This window comes from Stegodyphus dumicola, chromosome 4 (genome assembly GCF_044657685.1).
Source record: "Stegodyphus dumicola isolate Sdum_Otavi_A_Nest chromosome 4, ASM4465768v1".
NCBI classification, from domain to species: domain Eukaryota; kingdom Metazoa; phylum Arthropoda; class Arachnida; order Araneae; family Eresidae; genus Stegodyphus; species Stegodyphus dumicola.
In genome coordinates, this window is record NC_140771.1 from 9,935,345 (window position 1) to 9,959,102 (window position 23,758).

The following is a 23,758-nucleotide window of genomic DNA, read 5'->3' on the forward strand; positions in this document are numbered from 1 at the left end:
GTTTCCTCCATGCATAATTCCTTTTCAGACAAGCAAACAATCGTTATGGGAACTAAATCTTCCATGTACACTCGCATGTGCATTTAAACTGAATTTTGACTCATCAGTTAAGAGAAAACGAACACGATCATTTGGATCTAACTGAAAGTGCACGAGACATCATCCTAAAACACTTCTCTCTGAGAAGAAGAAAATGGACATCAGTAGCATATTGATTGCCCTATGCGTTTCGCTAATAAGATGTCAGCTTTGATTTGTCTTCCATTTTAAGAGTTTGCTCCACTAGTAGTGAGAAATACCAGATTTTGTATCCGGTGACATTTCTGTGAGCGCTAATATTCATTTCTACATCGTTGACTTAAGCCGTAGGGTACTAACTGTGTGATAGGATCTCGAAAGCACTTCATATACTATTCGACCCCTGGGGGTCGACGTAGAGTACTCTGCGAAGCACTGGCTAGGATCTGTACCTAGGCAGTCTAGGCCACGGGGGTATAATATTTATGAACTTGGCGGTTGCCGATGGTCCATGGGGTAGGTCCTATACTCACTCTTCATGAGCCGGGAGGTGTAAGTCCTCATCCACCAGGGTATTGGTAGCCAAATAGCAAACTAGACTATTGAGAGTGTCGTCACTGCTGTCCTTGGTATTCCATGTAAAGAGAGAACATGTAAAGGAGAGGGGCATCCCGTGTAGTGCTGGCAGGTAACATAATGAATGGCCAGTCATCGCTCCAAGGTCTCATGCCCACTCCACCATGATCTCGGTCTGGCCGGGACTGTGGTTCTGACTGATGGCTCGTGTGTAGCGGTGGGAAAGAGGGAGCCTTAAAATTGTTGGTGTCTCGGGGTTGTGGGATCCCTGGGCCCAGAAGGAATGTTTAAAGTCATTTTTTGTGTGACTCCAGCTGGTACTTTGTGCCAGTCCCCGAATGTAATTCAATTGACGGATGGCGGTATAAATGCAGTTGCAGTTCATACACTATTAGACGGAAAGGCAACGTGTCGCTCTGTCTTTACAAATCTTCTATAGGTTTTAAATTACATTTTGATTTAAGCTTGAATTGAATAGAAAGCATAACTCGCGCGCACATTGAAAATTCTTCCACTAGCGCGTAGCAAAATAATATAAATTTGAATTTACACTTTAAAAGTATTGTAGCCGGAGATAATACAAATCTGTCCAAACTAAATTCGTTAACTTTAATGGCGCGATTTGGCGTCAGCTAACAAATGGCTAATGCCGGAATGGCATTAACTGGCAGGCAAGCGTCGTTGCCAAAAGCTCTCTTTATAAAAAAAACTCAAAAGCCCTCGAATTAAATACTTTACAATCTCATTTGCTTCCTGATGAGAGGCTAGTGGAAAAGTGAAGTTATAATAAAGCTTAAAATTATAAAAATAGTTTCATTAACATAAAATATCTTATAATGCTTTGATTGCTCTGTCAGTGACATTTTTTGTTTCCTTTGTTTTTCAAATGTCTCTACCATATAAAACTGAAACTTAGGTCATTTAAATTATTTGTATTTAGCATTAAATGAGTTAAAACTCTCTAAAAATGTTATTTTCAGTTCGATAAAAATTATATAAATTCTTAAATTACGCATTTAGTTTATGTTAGTTATTTCAGAACAAAACGTATGTCTATGTGCTAAAGTATAAACTATATAAGTACATATTATAATTTATTTACCTTCAGCAACAGCTCCTGTTGTTCTAGTTGACACATATGATACTGTGGCGTACACCCTTCGAGCAACTGATGCTTTCTGCAAGAACAATGCAGAGATGCTTTCGCAACGGACAATGCCTTCAGCTAAAGGGAATAACATGCTTTAGGTGACGTTCTTAAAAACTACCTCGAAAATCAAAGATGTATTCAATAAACATAATCATAGTTTTAATTTTACTTAGAGGAGGTTTCTTTTGTGCTTACAATTGAGGCATGAATATGACTGGTTACCATGAGTATCACCATGACTGGTTAAATCATTAATACTGGCTGGTTAAATAAACAGTCATGGTGTGAACTAAAGTGGCTATTTTGCATTAGAAATTTTAAAAAATAAAAAAGTACTGTACTAATTCTCAAACCGTTAAAAATAAAATTCAGTGATAATTTGGACTACATCATAATTAGGTACCTTGCAGTGCGTTTTTATTTATTTATTTATTTTAAAAAGAAAAATGTTTAACTTAAGATAGAATAAAGTAGTACAAAATTATTTTGCCAGCTATAACTTATTTCTTCATAATCCTCTAATGCACTCAGCGAGATTAAGTCCTAGGAGCATGTAAGCTGGTCGAATCGAAAAACATCCTCATTACTCAAAACTGGGGTGGAAAGTAAAAGTCCAGTCTTTTTGAGGTTTTGGCAACTAATCTTCCATAAAATGTAGACTCAAAAAGAACAACTTACTATCCATAAAAGGAAATGCTTCACCGGAAGCACTACGGAACAAGGGAACATGACTATATGTAAATTCTTTGCACTAGCATTGGCCTGTAATGATACCTTTAGTTCACTAGTTATTATCTCGCCTCATACCATCAATCCAAAACAACCACAACGATACCTCTCTTTATGTTCTCTTTTAGTGCATGCCAGATGAACTGATGTCTGAAATTTTATTAAAGACTGAATCGGCCTTAGTGAATGAACAAGACTTTGGCCCACTACTATGTCATCTGATTTTTATGAATCTGGGCACCTGCAGAAGCGCTTTTTACGGCAGTCCCTGAATAGTAAGTACCACATAGAAGAACACAGTCTTTGAGCATATAGCCTTATCTAATTCAAATGTTTAACAACCACTTTATGATATATGCTTACCTTTGTGCCTTCAAGACGTTTAGCTCTCTTTGCTGAATATTTCTTTCTCTTTTTCGTTTACACAGTTATAGAAAAGGAGAGATCTTCTTGACTGCGTCTGAAATACATTTCTATATCTGAAACGATAGCTAGAACCTTTAAGCCATTCCAGACTCCTGTATAAATTATTGTGATTGCTGAGATTATTATGTTACTATGCATTATTATGATTATTATGTTACAAATTCCTTTTTCCACTTAATGTAAATAGGTCATCAAAATAATATTTTTGTGTGAAAAAAGTCACATTTGGGGAAACACTTCACGTTCAAAATTACTGACAAATGCAATTCGTTGGCAGTATTAATTTCCTTCTCGTCTGCTTTCGAATCCACAAAGGAATTCTAAACGCAAGACTTAGAATAGCATAAAGACATCTTCTAAAGACTCCTAAGATCTGCATAATTTTAGTACGTGACTTTTGTTCTTCATGAATATGCAAAAGAAATCTTGTTAGTCCAAATGGGCTTTGTCCCTTAAGGACTATTGTTTTCGTTTTGCGATTTTGCGTTGAATCACTCTAAACGGCGAATTACTTTTCGAACTGTTGCCACCGAACGTTAGAGTCCTGCATTATATTTCAAGAAATTAAATAATAAATAATGAAAAATCTACATAAAAGTATGTATATTCCTCGCATTGTGATGAAACAATAGTACATAGAGCCATCGAATTTTGAATGACGTAATCCTCCTACGAATATGGGCATGTGACCAAATTTGAAAATTTAAGACCAAATTTGAAATTTGGAATTCGTTTTATTATCGATTTCATATTTTGTAAAACTTTAACGAATTTTGAGTAACAATCTCAACGTGTTAAAAGCGCGCAATGGCTACGCTCTACGGGGGGGGGGGGGGGGGAAACCTTTTTATCTCCAGCGCGTGGAGCTGTGTTTCGGAAATTCTAAATATATGCTCATTTAAAAATTATTTTGCGACATTTCTATTGAACTGAGTTTTATGCTTTAAGTGCAAATAACATGATATTTAACAAATAAAGGTAACACACAAAACGTTAAAAAAAAAAAAAAGCCCCTTTGGACGTAATTTAAAATCTGAAACCTTTCAGATTTTTTGTTCTTTTTTTTTTTTTTTTTTGTTGTTGTTGTTGTTGTTGTTGTTGTTTTATCATTATTCCTTGACTTAAATGAACTCGGAAACAGATTAACAGCTGCAGTAAATTCTGCGGAAAAAGATATTCTTAGACGCGGTCTCAGAAGTACCAAAATTCAAATAGTAGATTGAAAAGCAATATCATACGTTCGGCGCTTTAAGTTTTGCGACCGAAGAAAAACTAATAAAAGCGCACCCTATGCTGTTGTTGTGGCTTATCTCATTTATCTCATAGTAACACCGGAACAAGCTCATAGATTTTATTGTAACAAGGAGTCCAGGATTGTGTCTGTCTTGGATACCATATAGGTGACAACACGACATTGGCCAATTCCTTCCTAGTTCTGAAGAAGGATATTTCCTAGGAAAAAGGTCATCTGAAGGACATTCATCCCTGTTCCTCTACCGCCAAACCATTTGAGACGACTTCCTGCTCACCGTGTATTTTAAGGAAGCATTTACCGAAAAACACTACATTTACAGACATCCAGATCTTTTTTGCACTCGAAACGTGGCACAACAATCGGGCGGCCAAGTAACGATAATCACTCTATCAATTACTGCAGCATAAGTAATGAGACTATGCCCTCAATGAGACGACACCTTATCTAAATCTACTACAGAAAACCTTTAATACCAAATCAATCAAGAGGAAAGGGCTATTTCTCCATTAAGATTTCTAGTAGATATGATTATATGCTTACCTTTTGCATCAAAAGGTATACATTTGCCATTTTCAGAGCACATTCCACTCTTCATATATGCAATGGCCATAGTAGGCGATAAACATAATTGGCATCCACTCACAACAGCAGCATCAATACGACCATTCCGAATGTCATGGAATGCATTCCAGAGGGCAAGTGCAGAGGAAGCACAGGCGGCATCCATCGAAAAACTTGGCCCTGTCAAACAAGAAAAATAGTTATTTTGCTATTGATGAAGAAATTAATTTTAAAACATTTATATAATACAAATATTAAAATCATTTTAAAAAGAACACACAAATTAAAATCATTTTAAAAAGAACATCAGGTTAGTATTCATTATGGCATTTAATCTACAGGGAAACAGGACTGCATTTTGTGTATAAAATGTGAAAGAATATCCTATGTGAAGCTGAAATTCAAGTCAATTTTTTTCGTAGTTTTAACGTTTTAAAACCAAATGAAAAAGTAAAAATAATAGTTCCACAAACATCTAATAAAGTAAAGTACCTCTTAATTGAGATCCATCTATGAAACAAGCAACATTTAATAAATGCGGCCAAAATCCGGTCATCTTCAATAATAACGCTTTTTTTTTAGTCTCATTATATAGCTTATGTAGCAGTCTGGCTTCACGGAACTTCGTAGAGCTAATTAAATATGTTATGTAGTAGTCTGAAATTAACAGAATTTTAAATCTGTTTGGACTACATAAAAGGAAAGGTAAATAATTTTGGTTGTTAAAGGCAACTGGGAAAATCCATAAAAAAATCTTGTTTTAGCTGATCCCTCCACTTTACAAATCAAGCAAAACTGACATTTTATTAGATATAAATATATTTTAAACTTTATTAAATAGAGAAATTATAAAATTCTTTTTCTTTGAGTTCATAGGATTAGATCATTTCACTACCACAAATACCTCTGCTCTGAAACCAAGTGTCTATAAACCATTCAAGTGTAAATATTGAGAAACATGTTCTGGTAGATGGACAGTATCTCGCATCCTTGACTTCTAACAGCAGAAGGAAACTATAGGAGATTCTATAAGTTCCAACAACTTCTCTTAAGCTATGTATGTGGAATCTCGAGAACTGGTAAGCGAATAATCGCTTTAGCTCAGGAAACAGAAACGTAAACCCAAGAAGAGTTAATTACCCTTTATTTTTCAAAATAAGAATTAAACAGTCGTCTCCTTTCTCAGAGCGTACAGCAAAGCCTGTACTTGGGTTTGAACTCAAATAATAAGAAATAAAACTTCACTAATGCTTAACTAAAAGGATATAGTCCAAGCTATCAAAATTCTAAGTAGTTGACCCCTAAATATCAACTAAACTGGCGAAGCTATCAAGGGCCTGAAATATGGGCCGAGTATAGTATAATACCTAAGACAGAGTGTAGCCAAATAGTAAAAGCGCGCTAGTCAGAATCAGTGGATCTAACGAAGTCAGTGGAACTTGGATTTAAGTACCGCTCTTCCTCATTTGCATTAACCGCGATTCTAAAAACGGACACTGGCAGGAATTTGAATCTGAAATTAGAAGGGACAGAAAAGTAGCTTTAACTAAAGATAACTGTTAAAAACGTAGAATAAACCTTACAATTCCATTTGAGAAATTTCATCCTCGAGATAAACAAGGAAGACATATAGTAGGGTTTTGTTTCAATCTCCTAAATTTTGGGTGACTGTCGAGAAATAGTTTATTGAAACATTTTTATTTAAAAAATAAACAGATATTTCATGCAAGAATATTTGTTGTTGGATTACATGGAACTGATTTCATCAATGAATCGTAATGCTAACGACACAAAAATAACAGCTGTTGTAAAATGTTATTATAGGTAAAATTATATAAGTTCCAACAACTCAACAACAAATTCAACAAGTGTAGAAACAAACAAATAATGACTTATTTGTTTCTGATGATGAGCTATGCACGTTTAAAATAAAGAAAGTAAATGAAAGATTTTAGATCTCGTCAATCAGCAGTGATTTTAGACTGGTAGATGGAAACTATAAGACACCTTTGAGGTGTCGATTAACTTCACGCAATCTTAGAATAGACAATTTACATCTTCTCTCAACAACAAAATTCTCCTCGCGGCACTTTTTAGGAGACTTGGTAATAAACCTGCATTATTAGAAGACGTTTAATTACCGCATCTTTCAGGCAATTAAACTTTGGAATGATTTCCATTAAAAGTCCAATAATCTGGCATCCTTTGGTTTAACATGTCCAATAATCTTGGTCCTGTGTCACTGCTTTATGAATAGCGCTTCTAGCATTTCATTCGGTAAGACTAGGCTTCATGTATTTTCAGTTAGTTCTTTGTTTAAAACTTTCGGTTTATATATCGTTATTTATTTAAAATGTTTTTAAAATTTTATAAAAATAATGATAACGGAATAAAACGGAAACAAGTGACTTTAAAATTTACCAGAAATTGGCTATTAATAATTGATTGTTAAAAAGTGAAAATAGAAATATTATGAAAAAGAAATACTGGATATTGTGTTATTCAAGAAAGAAAAACTAGAAAACTAAAAGTATCAATACTTGGTGAATATTAAAAGACTCTACGCTCTACGCTGCATATTAGTGCGCTGTTTAAATGATTCAGTGCAGAGAAATCTGAAGGTAAGCCTATAGCGTGACCTAAGCTAAAAAAAGAAGCTAAGTAATTTTCCCAACAAGCGAATTTTCCAAAAGGTTATAAGGTATTTTCTCCCTTCTTCCACCATGTCTTCGTGGTGTAAGGGTAGCACAGTCGACGCGTATTCGAGAGGTCGAGGTTCGAGTCTTAGCAAGAAAAATGCTCATTTTTCATGCCCTCTGCTTTAAAATAACCTAATGGCTCTACAGTGGCCCTCGAATAGGGATTCGAACCTGGACCTCTCGAATACGCTCTGAGTGTGCTACCGTTGCACCCCGAAGGCATGTGGAAGAAGGGAGAAAATAGCTTATAAAATATCTGTTTGTTTTCAGATGAAGGTTTCACAAGTTTAAAATAAGACATGGCTTCAATAAATTAAACGTTTCAAGTGAAATAAAATCTGCCGAAAAAGATGTTGCATGTGAATACCAGCTAATTTTCAATGCTATTGTTCCAAGAATATCTTATTTCCTTGTCGAGTAAAGAATTCTGATGAGAGCGGCTTTATGTGGCATAGTTTACAAATTCTACATTAACAGGGTACGAAAATAAATATGTAATATTTTTAAATTGAATAAGAACGGGCTGGATATTTTATTTTCTGGTAATGTATGTACCATTTTGTACCAATGTATGTACCATTTTGTCTGCAAACAAACATGCTCCCTGTTGCCATTCCCATAATTTAGAAGAAACAAAACTCCTTGATCTATAGATTATATCGATATAAGTTATTTCTGGTACTTAGTAAATTTAATTTTGTTATTCGGTGATTAAATTATGGACACCTTGTATATTTTCAAAATTCGTTGAAAGAAATTTAAAGTACAATAGTGAAGAGATAATGAATAATATATTTAATGAGAAATGAATATATTATTCATTATTCATCATTCAATGAGAGTTGAAATATTATCATTTGAATATATTTGAAATATTATCAATTGAATATGTTATCATTCAACTGTAAGGATCTTAAGTTTTACTAACGTTTATTTTATTTTAAATCTTTACTATCACTTCTTATTTTCTACTTCCGGCCAGAATTATAAGCGTGAAGGAGTTTATGCAAAGTTGTCTGGCGAACGCCAAGTATTTAAGTGTGGCCTTTTTGCCAAGCAGGAGGAGAGGAAGCCGTGAGTTCGAAGCAGGCCGCTTACCTTAGAAGTTACGCAGTTGCTACTTTGCCTTCCAGGCCAGAGGTTTTAATCCTCTTGATAAATTAAACGTATTGTAGTGTTCACAGTCTCTGTGCTACATACGCTTCCTGTTATTATAAGGCCAATCTTATTCTAAAGTTAAATTAGAGTTTAGTTTTATTTTGATATCTTTTAAGTTAGACCCCGAGTGGAGGGTCATTGTATTCCGAAGTACGGAAGTCATTGTATATAAAGAAAAAATAAAGGGTTTTGTATACCCTTCGTCTGTATCCTGTCTACTTACTACAATTAGTGAACATAGCTTTAGTAAGCTCTCTGTTCTAGTCAGGTCATTGTATGTTTCCGAAGAAGGTAAGAAGAAACATTGAACCTGATAGTGGCGCCCGACGAAGAATAACTATGGCCGAGTTTCAAGAAGAACCTGTGCTGCCTGCAGAAACAGCTCAGAATCCAGAAATGCCAGCTGCCGCCCTGGAAGGATTTGGGTATATTGTCCAGACCATTCGATGAAACCAGAAGCAACGTTTAATGGACACTCACAGGTAACCAGTTTTTTGGAAAAATTGGATGACCACTTCATGCTCTACCCCGTGCACGAGTTTCAAAAAGTTACCTTAGCTACCAGCGCTTTGAGGGGCCAAGCGCTTAACTGGTTCAAATGTATCGGCAGAAGTCTCTTGGGTCAAGCAGGAAGTCCCACCTATACCTACGAAAATTTCAAGACTGCCCTACTAAAAGCCTTCCCTGTTGTAAGGGATCGTGCGAAATTAGAAACAGAACTTTTCAGTATATATCAACAAAGAATGGAAAACCTCTCCAGGTTTATTTTAAGAAAAATTCACGTTTTCAAGCTCTTGTATGGAAACCGTCCGGATCCTGAAATAATTCAAGTGATTTTGCCGAGGTTACTACCCCAAGTGCAAGACTTTATTGAATTGAGAAATCCGACTACACTGGAAAAATTATTTGAGCTAGCAATCCAGTTTGAAAGTAGAAGAACGGCGGACGTCGAAAGAAGACGCCAATATCAACAGCGAAACCAATTTGGTACGCCAAGACTACAGCAAACTCAAGCACATGGCTACGGAGAAAAAGCGAATCAGTGGGCAAGGAAACCCGAGCATTCAAAAACAGCCGGCGAACGTCGACAGTTCAATAGCAACCCAGAAAAAAAGTCTCAAGGCCAGTGGAGAAAGAAGGAAAGCACCGAAAGAAAAAATAATTTAAACTAAAACGGATTTCTGCTGACGAGAGGGTGCGGAAATCCGAAGGCCACGAAAACCCCTCTTCCTACAAGTTAAATACAGTAATGGTGAAAAATTTAACTCTTCCGAAGATTGAAGTCTTGGTAAATAATATCCCGGCCACCGCACTCCTGGATACCGGCGCGCAGTGTTCCTGTGTGGCAGAAGTCTTTTTTAGAAAGTATTTTCGCAAATACCGCATATATAATGCGGATAATACAACAGTATTAGCGGCGCAAGGAGAACAATGTAAGTGCGTAGGTAAAGTACCTTTGTACATCCGTATCAAGGACGAACAAGTAAAGGTGATGTTTTTTATAGTAAAGAATTTGCAAGCACACTTAATACTAGGAATAGACTTTCTTTCAGACGCACAAGCTACACTGGATTTTAATGAAGCGTCTCTTAAGCTGACGATGAAACCAGTGTGTGTAGAAAAGGTTGAACCGCCAAGGGTAAATCTCGACCACCTGCCTAATGACGAGCAAGATAGAATCCGACAAGTGGTAAGTGAATTTGCTTCCTTATTTAGTGATATTCCAGGATTTACCCAGGTTACTAACCATAGTATTGACACCGGAGATGCATTGCCGGTTCGTCAAAAACCATACCGGTATGATAAGAATAAGGAAAAAATTATAGAATGGCATATTACCGATATGCTACGTAAAAAGATCGTAACGCCTATCTCAAGTAGTTATGCTAGTCCGGTGGTTTTATGTAAGAAAAATAATGATTATCCTTTGGAGCATCCAAAAAGGTGGAGATTCGCTATTGATTACCGTAAATTAAATTCCATAACGAAATATCCGGTATATCCGTTACCGATTATAGAAGAAATTTTAAGGAACATAAAATCAACCAAATTTATGACAACTTTAGACTTAACGAATGGTTATTTTCAAATAGGGATCAGGCCTGAGGACGTGCCTAAGACTGCTTTTATAACCAAGTCTGGCACTTATGCATTTTTGCGAATGCCGTTTGGCCTTTCAGGCGCCCCAGCAACATTTCAGCGATGCATGGACATTGTGTTAAGACCTGTTCTCGGAAAGTCCACATTTATCTATTTAGACGATATCATTATTACTAGTGATAATCTAGACCAACATGTACAGGATTTAAGACAGGTGTTTTCTTTATTAAATGAGGCCGGTCTAAAAGTTAATGTCGAAAAATGCAAATTTGCAGCCCCTGAATTAAAATATTTAGGTTACAAAATATCGCAAAAAGGGATCGAGACAGATGAATCAAAAATAATCGCTGTACAAAAGTATCCGACTCCAAACACGGCAAAGAAGCTCTCTTCTTTTCTAGGACTTTGTTCATATTATAGGTCCTTTATAAAAGATTTTGCGGCTATCGCTGAGCCATTGTTAAAATTAAAAAGGAAAAAGGCAAGATTCTCGTGGACGGCCGAAGCCAATAGTGCTTTCGAAAAATTAAAACAAGCATTAACGCAAGCCCCTGTGTTGAAATTTCCTGAAAAGGATGAAAATTTAGAAATTTCAGCGGATGCTTCGGATTATGCGGTAGGAGCGGTACTTTCGCAAAATCAGCAGCCAGTAGCATTTTTTAGCCGAACTTTAAATCAAACACAAAGAAACTATTCCGCGACCGAGAGAGAGGCACTTGCAGTTCTGTTAGCAGTGCAAAAGTTCCGAGTCTATTTTGGAAAGGCGCCGATAACAGTATATTCTGATCATGCGGCAGTAACTAGATTGTACTCTGGAAAAAATTTATCCCCAAGGTTAATAAGATGGGCACTCAAGCTGCAAGAATATAATCTGGTAATCAAGCATACCCCCGGAAAGGAAAATATCGTAGCAGATGCCCTGTCACGAATTAAATTAGACGAACAGGGTAATACCGTAAAAGTTGCAATGCTGACAGCGTGTACAATAAATTCCCGAGAAACTGTAATAACCGAACTGGGTAAGGATCCTGAGTTTGGAAGTATTTATGAGTATTTGAAGGATCCTGAAAATTTTAGCCACCAAGATATTGTGGCGATAAGAAATAGGGCGGCCCATTACGAACTAATAGATGGTCTATTATTTTATACAAAAACTACGAATTCCAACAACGAATTTCGACCTGTTATCCCAGCTAGTCTTAGATTAAATATCCTGCAAGAGCTCCATGACAGCCCTTTAGCTTCTCATGCTGGTATTCGAAAAACTACTCAACGCGTACGCGAGGCAGTCTACTTTCCTGAACTGCAAAAGTTAACAAGGGCGTATGTCCAGTCCTGCCCAACAAGTCAAGCCGTTAATTATATTAATTTCCGCCCGGCCGGGTTTCTAAATAGTATTAAATCCGAATTTCCAAATGAAATAATCGGCATCGATTTATTGGGCCCTTTCCCAAAAAGTCAGTTAAACAAAAGTCGCTATCTCCTTGTTATAGTTGATCATTTTAGTAAATGGACCGAAATTGTTCCCTTAAAACGAGCCTCCGCGAAATTAGTTACCGATTCTATTTTAAATAAATATATTTTAAAATACGGGGCGCCCCTAAAAGTTATATCGGATAATGGTCCTCAATTTGTAAGTAATATATTTGAAGACATGTGCCAAAAACTGGGCATACGTCATTTAAAAATGGTCCCGTATCGGCCGCAATCAAATATAGCGGAACGGGTCAACAGAAATATAGTGAAAATTATCCGTAGTTATGTTAAAAATTTTCATAAAAGCTGGGATAACTATGTCAATGAATTTGCTTTCGCCCTTAGGACCGCAAAACATGATACAACGGGAAAAACTCCTGCTGAGTTATTTCTAGGCAGAAAGATTATAACACCGTTAGATAAACTATTTTATGTGCAACAAAGAGCCCCAGAATTTAAAATGGGTGATATAGAAAAACTAATAAAAGAAGCAAAAAAGAATACAGAAGTAGCACAAAGAAAACAAAAATTGTATTATGACTTGAAACGACGGGGAGTAACTTATAAAGTAGGGGATGAAGTACTAAAAATTAAGCATTCACTTTCTTCAGCACCAGAAGATAAAACTGCCAAATTTTTCCCACGCTTTGAAGGACCATATGTTATAGAAAAAATAACTCACGCTGTTGTAGTATTAAAGGCAAGAAATGGTGAAACCTGTTCCGCAAACATTGACCAGATAAAACCATTCTATGACCGTAATAAAATGCAAATCTTTTCAGATCTTTTGCAGGATCCGGGACGGCAGACACCGCAGGTACAAGTTCCAGAGGTGGGAAAACGACAAGTACAAGGGCAAGCCAATGAGAGACAGAAGCAAGTGAAAAGAAAATTGCCCCGCGGAAAAATTGAAGGTACAAAGAAAAAGAAGCCGTTCCACCGTCCAAAAAACAGAGTTCACGAACACCCCCAGAATGAAGAAGGGAGAAGGACGACGTATGTGGAAAAGACCGGGAGAAAGGACGGCAACTATAACCCGGCTGTGAAACGGAAGATTGACTCATCCGACAGAACTCTCCGCAGCAAAAGTCGCCGAACTGCGGAAGGGCCATCAGCGGCGGAGGAAAAAGTACAAGAAAAATTTGAACGGCCAACAACGAGGTCCAAGCAGGATCACGACAGAAGTTTCCCGGTTCCACCAAGACCAGCTGCCTTCAAACGGCCAAGACCACAAGCAGAGGACAGGAGGAAGATGTTCAAGGGTGGCCGTAGTGGTGAAAAACGGAAGCTTCCAGAGGAAAGCACTGAAGGGCGAGCCCGTACAAGAAGGAGGATCAACCAAGCTACGGTCTGCAGCACCTTTAAAGACTGGGCCCAGAAAAGGATGTCTGAATATTACAAAGATAAGTAAAATTTTGTGTTACTTTACAAACTTAAGTTAATCTTTCATTCTTACTGCAAGTGGCAGATTTGAAGAAGTTTTACCTCATGCGAGGTCTACCTTTATCGCCAAAAGGGCGAGAAATGAGTTGTGACCGATTTTCTTATTATGTTTTTCAATTACTCGCGCGTAAAACTAAAGTTGATGTATAATAGCGTTGTATAAAGACTTAAATATTGTAAAAAGTTATTGTATAAATTTTATTTAAAACATTCTAACGAGAAAGACGTTTTAGTCTGAAAGACTTTTTGAAATGTAGTATTATTTCAATGTAGAAAGAATTGGCACTTGCTTTGAAAAGAATAGAAGTTAACAATGTACTACTAATGTATGTTTTCAAATGTGTAAAATTAACGGCATCCTGATATGTTCTTGTATACATGTGAACTGTTATTTTGAATGTTTAGAAATACCGTGATATGGTAAAAGTGAAAGTAATGTTAAAAAATTTGTTATTCGTGTGACTGTAAAGATTAAATCATGGTGAATATGTGTTAAAGGTTGAATGATGTAGTTAGGCTCTCTGACGCTACACTTTAGAGTTAGCCACTTTCAGAATAGTACCTCAGGGTCTAGAGTTGAAATTAGGGTGTGTTAAGAGGTCTCGTATGTTGAATTTTAACACGTTAGTGTTTTGATTGTAGGAGGAAGTGTTGAACACATAGACAGAAACACATTCGTGTTTGGTGTTTTTACAACACATGTCAGAGAGCACGGGGAGAGATAATTAAAATAGTCATGAATGAAATAAGAATGTTAAGAAAAGTATATTCTATATGTTATTTGCAATGTCATTCTGTAACATTTCATTAAACTAGTTTTCCTTCCAGATCTCTGGAAGGAACCAGAATTGAATAAAGCTCCTGTTTTGATGCAGTACAGATGAAAAAGAAAAAAGATTGTTGTATATTCCGGGAGCTGCTATTGTAACAAATTTCTTTCTTTTAAAATTTTCTAGTTTCTAGCTAAGTTATGTTTGTAAAAGTTTGGCCTCGCGTTAGTTTCTAGAGCTAAAAGTTTTCAACAAGGTCGTTTTAGACCTCAGTTTCAAACTAATTAACTCTGGCGGGAAGTATGTAAGGATCTTAAGTTTTACTAACGTTTATTTTATTTTAAATCTTTACTATCACTTCTTATTTTCTACTTCCGGCCAGAATTATAAGCGTGAAGGAGTTTATGCAAAGTTGTCTGGCGAACGCCAAGTATTTAAGTGTGGCCTTTTTGCCAAGCAGGAGGAGAGGAAGCCGTGAGTTCGAAGCAGGCCGCTTACCTTAGAAGTTACGCAGTTGCTACTTTGCCTTCCAGGCCAGAGGTTTTAATCCTCTTGATAAATTAAACGTATTGTAGTGTTCACAGTCTCTGTGCTACATACGCTTCCTGTTATTATAAGGCCAATCTTATTCTAAAGTTAAATTAGAGTTTAGTTTTATTTTGATATCTTTTAAGTTAGACCCCGAGTGGAGGGTCATTGTATTCCGAAGTACGGAAGTCATTGTATATAAAGAAAAAATAAAGGGTTTTGTATACCCTTCGTCTGTATCCTGTCTACTTACTACAATTAGTGAACATAGCTTTAGTAAGCTCTCTGTTCTAGTCAGGTCATTGTATGTTTCCGAAGAAGGTAAGAAGAAACATTGAACCTGATACAACGAGAAAATAAAATTTGCATTAAATCTATTATAAGAAAGTCTCCCATTTAAAACATTAAATATGAAAAGTTTATTTTAAATAACACGTAATTTTCCATCATATTAGCAGATGGTATTTCTCATTTCAAATAATAACTGTTGCCAGCAATATTTGTTCCGAAACAGGCGCATTTTTATCCTTTATCCAAATCGTTCTAAAAATGTGTAAATATCCTTTGTACAGCATGAAACCTTGTAATGGTGTATTGACAGTCTACAGCTGTTTAAATAGAGATCCTAGATACATATTTCATACTGTATTTTGGAATGGCATTTAATAAAAATCCGAATCTGTGAAACAGGCAAACATTCTAACTTATTATTTATACGAAACGCTTCATACACTGGTAATAAAATGGTTTGTAAGCAAAACCTGATTAAATATGTAATTAAACTATGAATAAATGTATTTATTATGTATGTATGTATTTATTTACTAATAAATCTTTCTCATTAAATATATTTGCAGGATTTTAACGTTTGCAGGACTGACGTTTTTCATTTCGTAATATATTCAATAAAGCGGGAAAAGAACTTTCGCGATAGTATGCAGTTTTAGCTCATAATTCAACAGATTTGATCTGGAGTTTAGGCAACAGATCAAGCATAGCCAGCACTTATGGCAAGGTAACTTAAATGAGGAATCAAATATCAATTTAAATTCAAGTAAACTATCAGCCGAAGGCTGCACAAATAAATTTAACGTGAAGTTGGCTTAACTTAACCAGCGTGGAGATTTAATATCGGCGATTATAATACCAAGTCGAAGACTAGATATTTTATCTTACATAATAACCTACTCATATATATTTTAAACATGTAACGGATATAATATTTTAAACATGTAGCACTTACCATGAAAGTCAAAGGCGAATGAAATTCTGTTCGCATTCATGTATCGTCCTATACTTATACATATATTTTTTTTTAGTTCCCCTTGATTTATCATGATTTCTTTTGCATCATCACAGGTTGTCGCATTGTAAACGCCGATATTGGCTCCTCTCAAAGACGTCGCATCATATCCTAATAAAAAAAAGAAAAGAATTTTTTCATAAAAGAAAACATTTACATAAATATAAAAATGGCATTTATTAAAGTATTAAAGGTATAATTTGATGATTAAAATTTCCATAAGAACCTTAAAATTAAGTTGCTATGTTGTTAAGCGTAGACGCAAATCAGTTGAAATCTGAATACCAAGAAAGAATTTCTCCAAAATTGTATGGGATGTAGTATAACATCTCTCATCGTGGTCCTCTTTGGCAAAGGTAAATCTAAAATTTCTTATTAGCTGCTCTCCCAGCCATCCTTTCAGAAATGAATTTTAATAATTTGAACTTTATTTAAAAGATAAGAGGCAAATTGCTCCAGCAGAACGCCTTATTCTATCTCAAAAAATGCGGGCTCAACTTCAATTGCTTTCAGTACTGAAGATATGGATTTAGTTATAATTTTTAAAGTATATTTTAATTTTCAATTTTTTTTTTTTTTTTTTTTTTTAAATTTTAATGTTTCTCCTTTTCTGGCTTTTGTTTGAAACTTCTTCTCAAGTCTAAAAGAAATGCGAGTGATCTCTTCGATTGGCATAAAAAGTAACTTTTCCCTAACTTTTGATATTCTAAGTGATCTATCAAAAATAGCAATTGAATTAGTATGTTAAATGTGCGGAAGTATGAGAATCATTTTTGAATCTGTACCTTCCAAGAAATGTTAATAGAAACTTTGGCAATTTAAGAATTCTGAAAAAGATTATAATATGTGCGATTTTAACGTACACTACGAGAAAAAAAGGGGGACAGCTCTATATCTCCCGTTCTACCTGGCCGATTGACAAAATTCAAATTGCGTTTTTCATGTCTCGAAAGCACGACTTAGGATATATATTAGCTTTATATATACCATTGTTCTAACATAGGTATTTTGACACAAAATCGTACTTTTTCTGAAATAACATACCAATTTTTTTGCATATTTCGATTCTACGACTCAAATTATGCCTACATATTAAATGTTGTAAAATTTGGTGCGAAATTTACGGAGAAATTCAAAAATTTATCTTGGCGAAATTTTTTAGGTTTGGCCATGAATAATTTACTTGGAGAATATATGGCAACTAATTTTCATTTCCCTTCCGTTATGCCGGAGAGGAAAAAAAGCACCTCGCTCCTACCTTTTTACATTGTGCATGAGCGTAAAAGAAAGTCACAGCGTTTCTTCTTCTTCTTCAATGGCCTGACAACACAGGATGGCCCTCGCCTTCCTCAGAATCGAATTCCAAGCTCTTCTATCTATGGCCATGGACATCCAATTGATAATTTTTAAAATTCTCAAGTCTGTTTCCAAACAGTCGAGCCACCGAAATTTAGGTCTCCCTCTTTTTCAGGTGTCGAATGGTCTGGCCGAGAAGATCTTTTTTAGTTACCGATTTTCATCCATTCGGCATAGGTTTCCTGCCCATTTAATTTTCTGAATCCTTATATATTTTACGATATCTATTTCTTCAAAGGATTTACAGAGTTCAGAGTCAGTTCTTCTTCGCCAGATATTGTTAATTTTATGCCACCAAAAATACTTCTCAAAATTTTTCTTTCAAAGACAGAATTGATATTTTTTGCTTTTTCTGTCATTGCCCAGGTCTCAGCAGAGTATGTAAGAATGGGCCTGATTAAGCTTTTTAAAATTAAAATCTTCGTTTTTCTTGCTAGTTAAGTTAGACTTCGAGTATTTTTTGAGACCGAAAAAACATCGGTTAGCATCTGTGACTCTACTTCGGATCTCGGGCATTAACTCATTGAGAGTATTAACCTCTGATCCTAAATATTTAAATTTGCTAAGAGATTCTAATTCCCAATTTCAAAATAGGGGCTGCTGTTATTACCGCATGGCATGTAGTTAGTTTTATTTTGGTTGATTGCTAGATGCATTTTGCTGGCTGCAGCTTCTAGAGATGTAAAAGCCTCTCTAAGTAACTCGGGAATGCGTGCGACTATGTCAATATCGTCAGCAAACGCAAAAATCTGAACAGACTTGTTAAAGATAGTTCTACGAGTATTGATGTTGGAGCCTTTTATGATTTTTTGGAGGGCAAGGTTAAAAAGTAAGCAGGCCAGTGCATCACTCTGTCTGAGCCCATTTGAAACAACAATAGGCTCAGAAAGATTATTCTGGATTTTAACCCTAAGTTTTGTCTCAGTAAGAGTAATGGTGACTAAATTTATATGTTTTTCAGGCATTGAAAATTCTCTCATAGCTTCAATTAAATATTTTCTGTTTACTGAATCGTATGCAGTCTTAAAATCAACAAAAAGGTGGTGCGTTGCAATACCATCACAGCGTTTCTACTTCCAAATAAGTTTAGCAAAGTGTTTAAATTACATCTAACGTTTCATCGCTTTCAACAAATATACCAAATTTCAAAACGCGCCAATATATGAATTCAAGTATATCTTCGGAAATATTGAATAAAAAATTGTAATTTTTTTGCAGGTATGCTTAGAAATAGGTCTACTTTAAGATGATGGTAAAACTTTTATAGATTATAATTCAAAATGTTTTTGAAAAATTTATAAAAATTATTTAAAAATACACAAAAATGGGCACAAAAAAAAATGGGCGAATTTTATTTGGAATGAACATGAATTTCGAAGTGTGAAGGAAAGAATCAAATGTGTTTAATAAAAAAAGAGAGATTAATAAATATATACCAAACTCAATTAACAGTAAGGAGCTAAAATTTTGAGAGCTAATTTTTTTAAATTACTCGTGCGATTTTCACAAAACTGGCGTAATTTGAGTGTAGAATCGAAATATGGGAAAAAATTGGTATATTATTTCAGAAAAAGGTCCGATTTTGTGTCAAAATACCTATATTAGAACAATGACATATATAAATTTAATACATATCCTAAGTCGCACTTTCGAGACATGAAAAATGCAAGTTAAATTTCGTCAATCGGCTCCGTAGAACGGAAGATATAGAACTGCCCCCCTCTCTTTCTTTCTCCCCCCTCCCCCCCCCCCCCGCAGTGTACTTAGCATTCGCTGGATTTACAATAGCATTAATGGTTCTAGCAAGATGAATTGAAGATCTGAACTGACAATGGCTACATTCTTGAATCTATATACAAAGGATGTCATATGTAAGCATATGTCGGTCTAGATTTAAACATTTCAAAATCTGCTAATGGTATTGAGATTACTGATACTAACTAATACTAAATTCTTATTAAAAATTTTAAAAACACCTTAACATTTTATCTTTAAATTTATGACAAACACATATGAACTCCTAGCTGTAGGAGCTCAATTTTGGAACGCAGTCAAACTATGGCTAAATCTCCGTTTCTTACTTTTCTAACACAAGGCTATTTCTGCTATTTTAAGATAGCCCAACATTTAGAGGGTGAAAACCGATTAATAGGATACCGTTATAGGATAAAACACGGGTAATAAATATTAAATTATATGTTACCTGAGTCAAAAATAGCTTCGTAAGTAACTTCTAAAACTTTCCTTTGCTGAGGTTCCACATAATCGGCTGTTGAGTTAGTCAAATGAAAAAATTGAGCATCGAATTTGTCCAGATTTTTTACAAGGCCTACTGAAGAGTGTGGCATACCACGAGCCCCTGTGAAAATGGAATAAATGTGTTCACTAAATTTATTGATAAAAGTAATAAATACACCAGTCTTGAAATCCCCCCTTTTTTTTCAAGTTCCTGAAATTAAAAAAAAAAAAAAAACCGAAATTTAAATGATTATGCAAATATATCTATTTTCGTACACATTTAATACGAGACGTAAATATCAAATTACTTATTTCAGCAATTATAATATTTTAGTGTAATACAATAGTAGTTTCTGGTGACCAATACATTTAAATTCATCACAGTTGTCTTGGTATTACGTTAAATTACCCAGAATTATTATTGGAGACAAAGAATTGTAGAGTCATTGCATTTATAGATGCAGAAGACGTGAAAATATGTGTTGGAATTCCCTGGAATTCGAATTCCAGACCTCGCAATAATGCGCCATACGTTCTTCCAATTACACTACGAAGGCACGCAGAAAAGGAGGAAGAAAATACCTTTTATACTCCCCTTGTACAAGGCGACTGGGTTGAGAAAGCGCAGTTGCCAAATCCTCATGGTGACGAATTATCGTCCACCATCTTTTAGTTCGAGAGCCATTTGTAGAGTCTTTTAGAATTTTTCAATGCAAGGAAATCGAAGAAATCCGTTATGCTCGCCGGGATTCAAACTCTGGACAGCGTCGGACGTACTATCCAGTTACAGAATGAAGGAACGTGGAAAGAAGGGGGGGATACCTTATAAAATCATTATAAATATGGATTTCTAAGCATTATGGTTAATATTAATACAGTGGTGATATCTTAGACCCTTATCTTTTAATATATGCGTTAAATTTAGAAAGGAAAAAAAATTAGATTGCTTTTAAGATGTTGTCAAATTTACTTAATTTAATTTTTAATTAATTCACTTCCTTTAAAAGATTTTAATATAAATTATAAAAACAAGTCTCTCTTCAGTATTATTATCTGTCCATCAAAATACTAATTATATTATAATTCTTTCGTAAACATATTATATAATTGATACTAATTACTCTGTGTTTTTTCCGTATAATGACAACATATCGCCAGTCATTTATTTAATCACAATTTATGTATTTTCTTCCATATATTTTACACACCACCTACATATAAATTTCATTTATGTTATTAAATAATACAAAATACAAAACTACAGAGAGCTTTATTCGACAGTCTAATTTTCCAAGGACTTTGAGTTGTTACGTGCATGTTATAAAATTTTTCATAATCAGTGTTACTTCTGAAAATGGTATAATATTTTTCATAATCATGTATCATTTCTGAAAATGTTACAATGTTTCTCATAATCATGGATCGTTCCTGAAAATTTTATAATATTTTTCATATTCATAGATCATTTCTGAAAACGTTGTAATATTTTTCATAAGCCGTATAAAGATTAGTCTTAAAAAATAATGAAAAATAATCTGTATTAGATGCAGTTAATCGAAAGTGACGAATACCTTTTTTAATTATAGGAAATAAATACATGCAAATAAATTAGAGATCATTGTGAAAGAGTAAATGGAAAAAAAAAAAAATGAGGGAAGGAAAACTGCTATTTGGAAAATTTAGATTCAATCTTCTCAAGAAGATACCATTAAAAATACCTGAAAACTGAAAAAATGCTTAATCGACAAGTCTCTGGCAGCTAGACAAAAGAATTAAAAACATTAAAAAATTATACAAAATTTGAAAACTGTAATTTGGCATTCGTATTTTAAAACTTGTATAAGTACACCTGTTATGAATCCTCAGTACTGAGAAAGGCAGTCCTGTGTTTTTATCCTTCACAAATAAACGAAACTTGCGGCTGTCGTTGATACCAGCAACAGTAGTAGCCGCTAATCCTGTTTGCGATATGGAGTTTTACGACTTCTCTCGCCAAGCACATGGCAAATAACATTTCTCAGGTCGACAACGATCACCAAATTTCAAATGAAAAAATCTGATGTGTATACACCACATGACTTCCTTGTATGGAATATTAAATGATACGCAATTTTCCTGCATTTTAGTTAAACCTTTTGAATTAACAGTTAACGAATTTTGAATTAAATCTACTTCATGGATAGTGCATAAACTACAATAGAATAAATGCACTCTTTAAAGTTCACTATATTTATTTACCATAGCGACACATCGGCGCTAGGTTCACTTAACAGTATTACATCTCATTCATTTTATAACTCAGAGTGTACCAAAATTACATCATCTGAAAAATTACCACTAGTTCTATTTAAATACTATAATAAATCTAAAACGATGTATAGAAGAAAGTAAACAAATAAAAAAGAAACAGTTTTTCACAGACGATTTAGCGGCGCTTACCTAATGCTCATGCGCTTAATTAATTCAGTTCTCACTTCGCGGCAAGGCAAAAATATATAAAAATCCAAAATATATTCATTAAAATTTGAGATATAGAAAACCACCAAGTGCAGTTAAAAAATAATAAATAAATAAAAACAATTCTTACAATAAAAATTACAGCTTCTACGCAAAAACAAGCTAATAACTTAAATGATAATTCCAGAATGAATTATGCATAATTTAATTCACAATAATAAAAGAAGACGTTACTTTGTTGTTGCGAAGCTTAGGTTCTCTAGATTGGCAACAAATCCACTATTCTGCTAAGTTTCAAACGTAATGGCTTCCATGGTAATCAAAAATTAGGCTTAGCCGCTCTTAAAAAAGTTTTAAATTGTTGATAATTCCACAATTTTTGCATGCAGGTTAACTAAAGGCATAAAAATCTTAACTAGAACAACATAATTCAATCATTTTTTAAAGCAAAAAATGCACAATTTACAAACACATAAGAATAAAGAAACTGAGCTCACTGAGCCGAGTAATAGAGTGCATATACATATATACTTTTGGTGCGGTCGATTGCAACCAAAATACGAGGTGCACGTCTACATTTTATAGCGGTCCTATATAAAAAATTTAAAAGTTCTGAGGCTACTCGTTTTTGAGTTATGCGTGATACGTATACGTACGTAAGCACAGACGCCCGAAGAATTCTCTTCAGAATTTATTTTAAATTAGTTTTACAATTTTTTTGGGGGAAAAGAGTCCTTTATCCTGTCCTTACGTACAGATGTCACGCAAAAATATCGTTAAATTGCATTCGATTGCATCATTAACGTTTGGCAAAACAGCATAAACTTCTTTTCCAGATCTCAAGAATTTTCTCGGCCACCGTGGCCAATTTCTCTAAATGTCTTCACTGACGAGAAGAATATTCTTTACAAAATCAGGCATCTTATCCAACCATAAAGATTTTAGCACTTTTTCTGGAAAATCGTCTGTGGCTAGACTTTTCATTTGCTGCAAAAGTTGACTTAGTTTATAATCTCCGAATCCAGTAACCCAAAGCTGAATTCGTTTATTTTTACTTTCTTTGAAAACATTTAAAGAAAAGTAAAAATTAAACATTCAAGGTTCGTCTTTCTTTCGAAACAGAATATTTATTAAGCTTAGTGTTTTTAATAATGTCCCATATATATTCAACATACTTCGGTTTTTTGAAAATCGCCAGTAAAATCTCAGAATACGTTGCATAAACAAAGTTGCGAAGGTTAAGTGGCGTCCATAAAAGGGTGGGACTAAAATTGTGACGTCACAATGTATTCTCTATAGATATAGAAATAAATATAATAAATTCTTTATATTTTAAGTAATAATAATGCAGTAAGTGAATTGTACCAGTTATTAAAACGGTAAACAACGTCGCAGTCTCTCATACTTGTATTTCATACAGCTTCAGTATTTTCAAAGATTTTTAATTTTAAGCTTTAGAATTTTTAAGCTTTAGAATTTATACAAATAAAAAAAAAGGATTTTATTATTAAATTT

At 34.6% G+C, this 23,758-nt stretch overlaps 1 protein-coding gene across 2 annotated transcripts in view; it reads right to left on the reverse strand.

The window, feature by feature from the left end:
- LOC118187786 (fatty acid synthase-like) overlaps window positions 1-23,758 on the reverse strand; it is a 171,565-nt gene that overhangs the window by 127,054 nt on the left and 20,753 nt on the right. For both annotated transcript variants that reach the window (XM_085814529.1, XM_085814530.1), the window contains 4 exons: window positions 19,752-19,907; window positions 16,133-16,303; window positions 4,695-4,895; window positions 1,697-1,819 (listed from right to left, as the gene is read on the reverse strand). In XM_085814529.1, coding sequence (XP_085670655.1) covers window positions 1,697-1,819; window positions 4,695-4,895; window positions 16,133-16,303; window positions 19,752-19,907 — 651 coding nt within the window. The remainder of the gene's footprint in view (window positions 1-1,696; window positions 1,820-4,694; window positions 4,896-16,132; window positions 16,304-19,751; window positions 19,908-23,758) is intronic.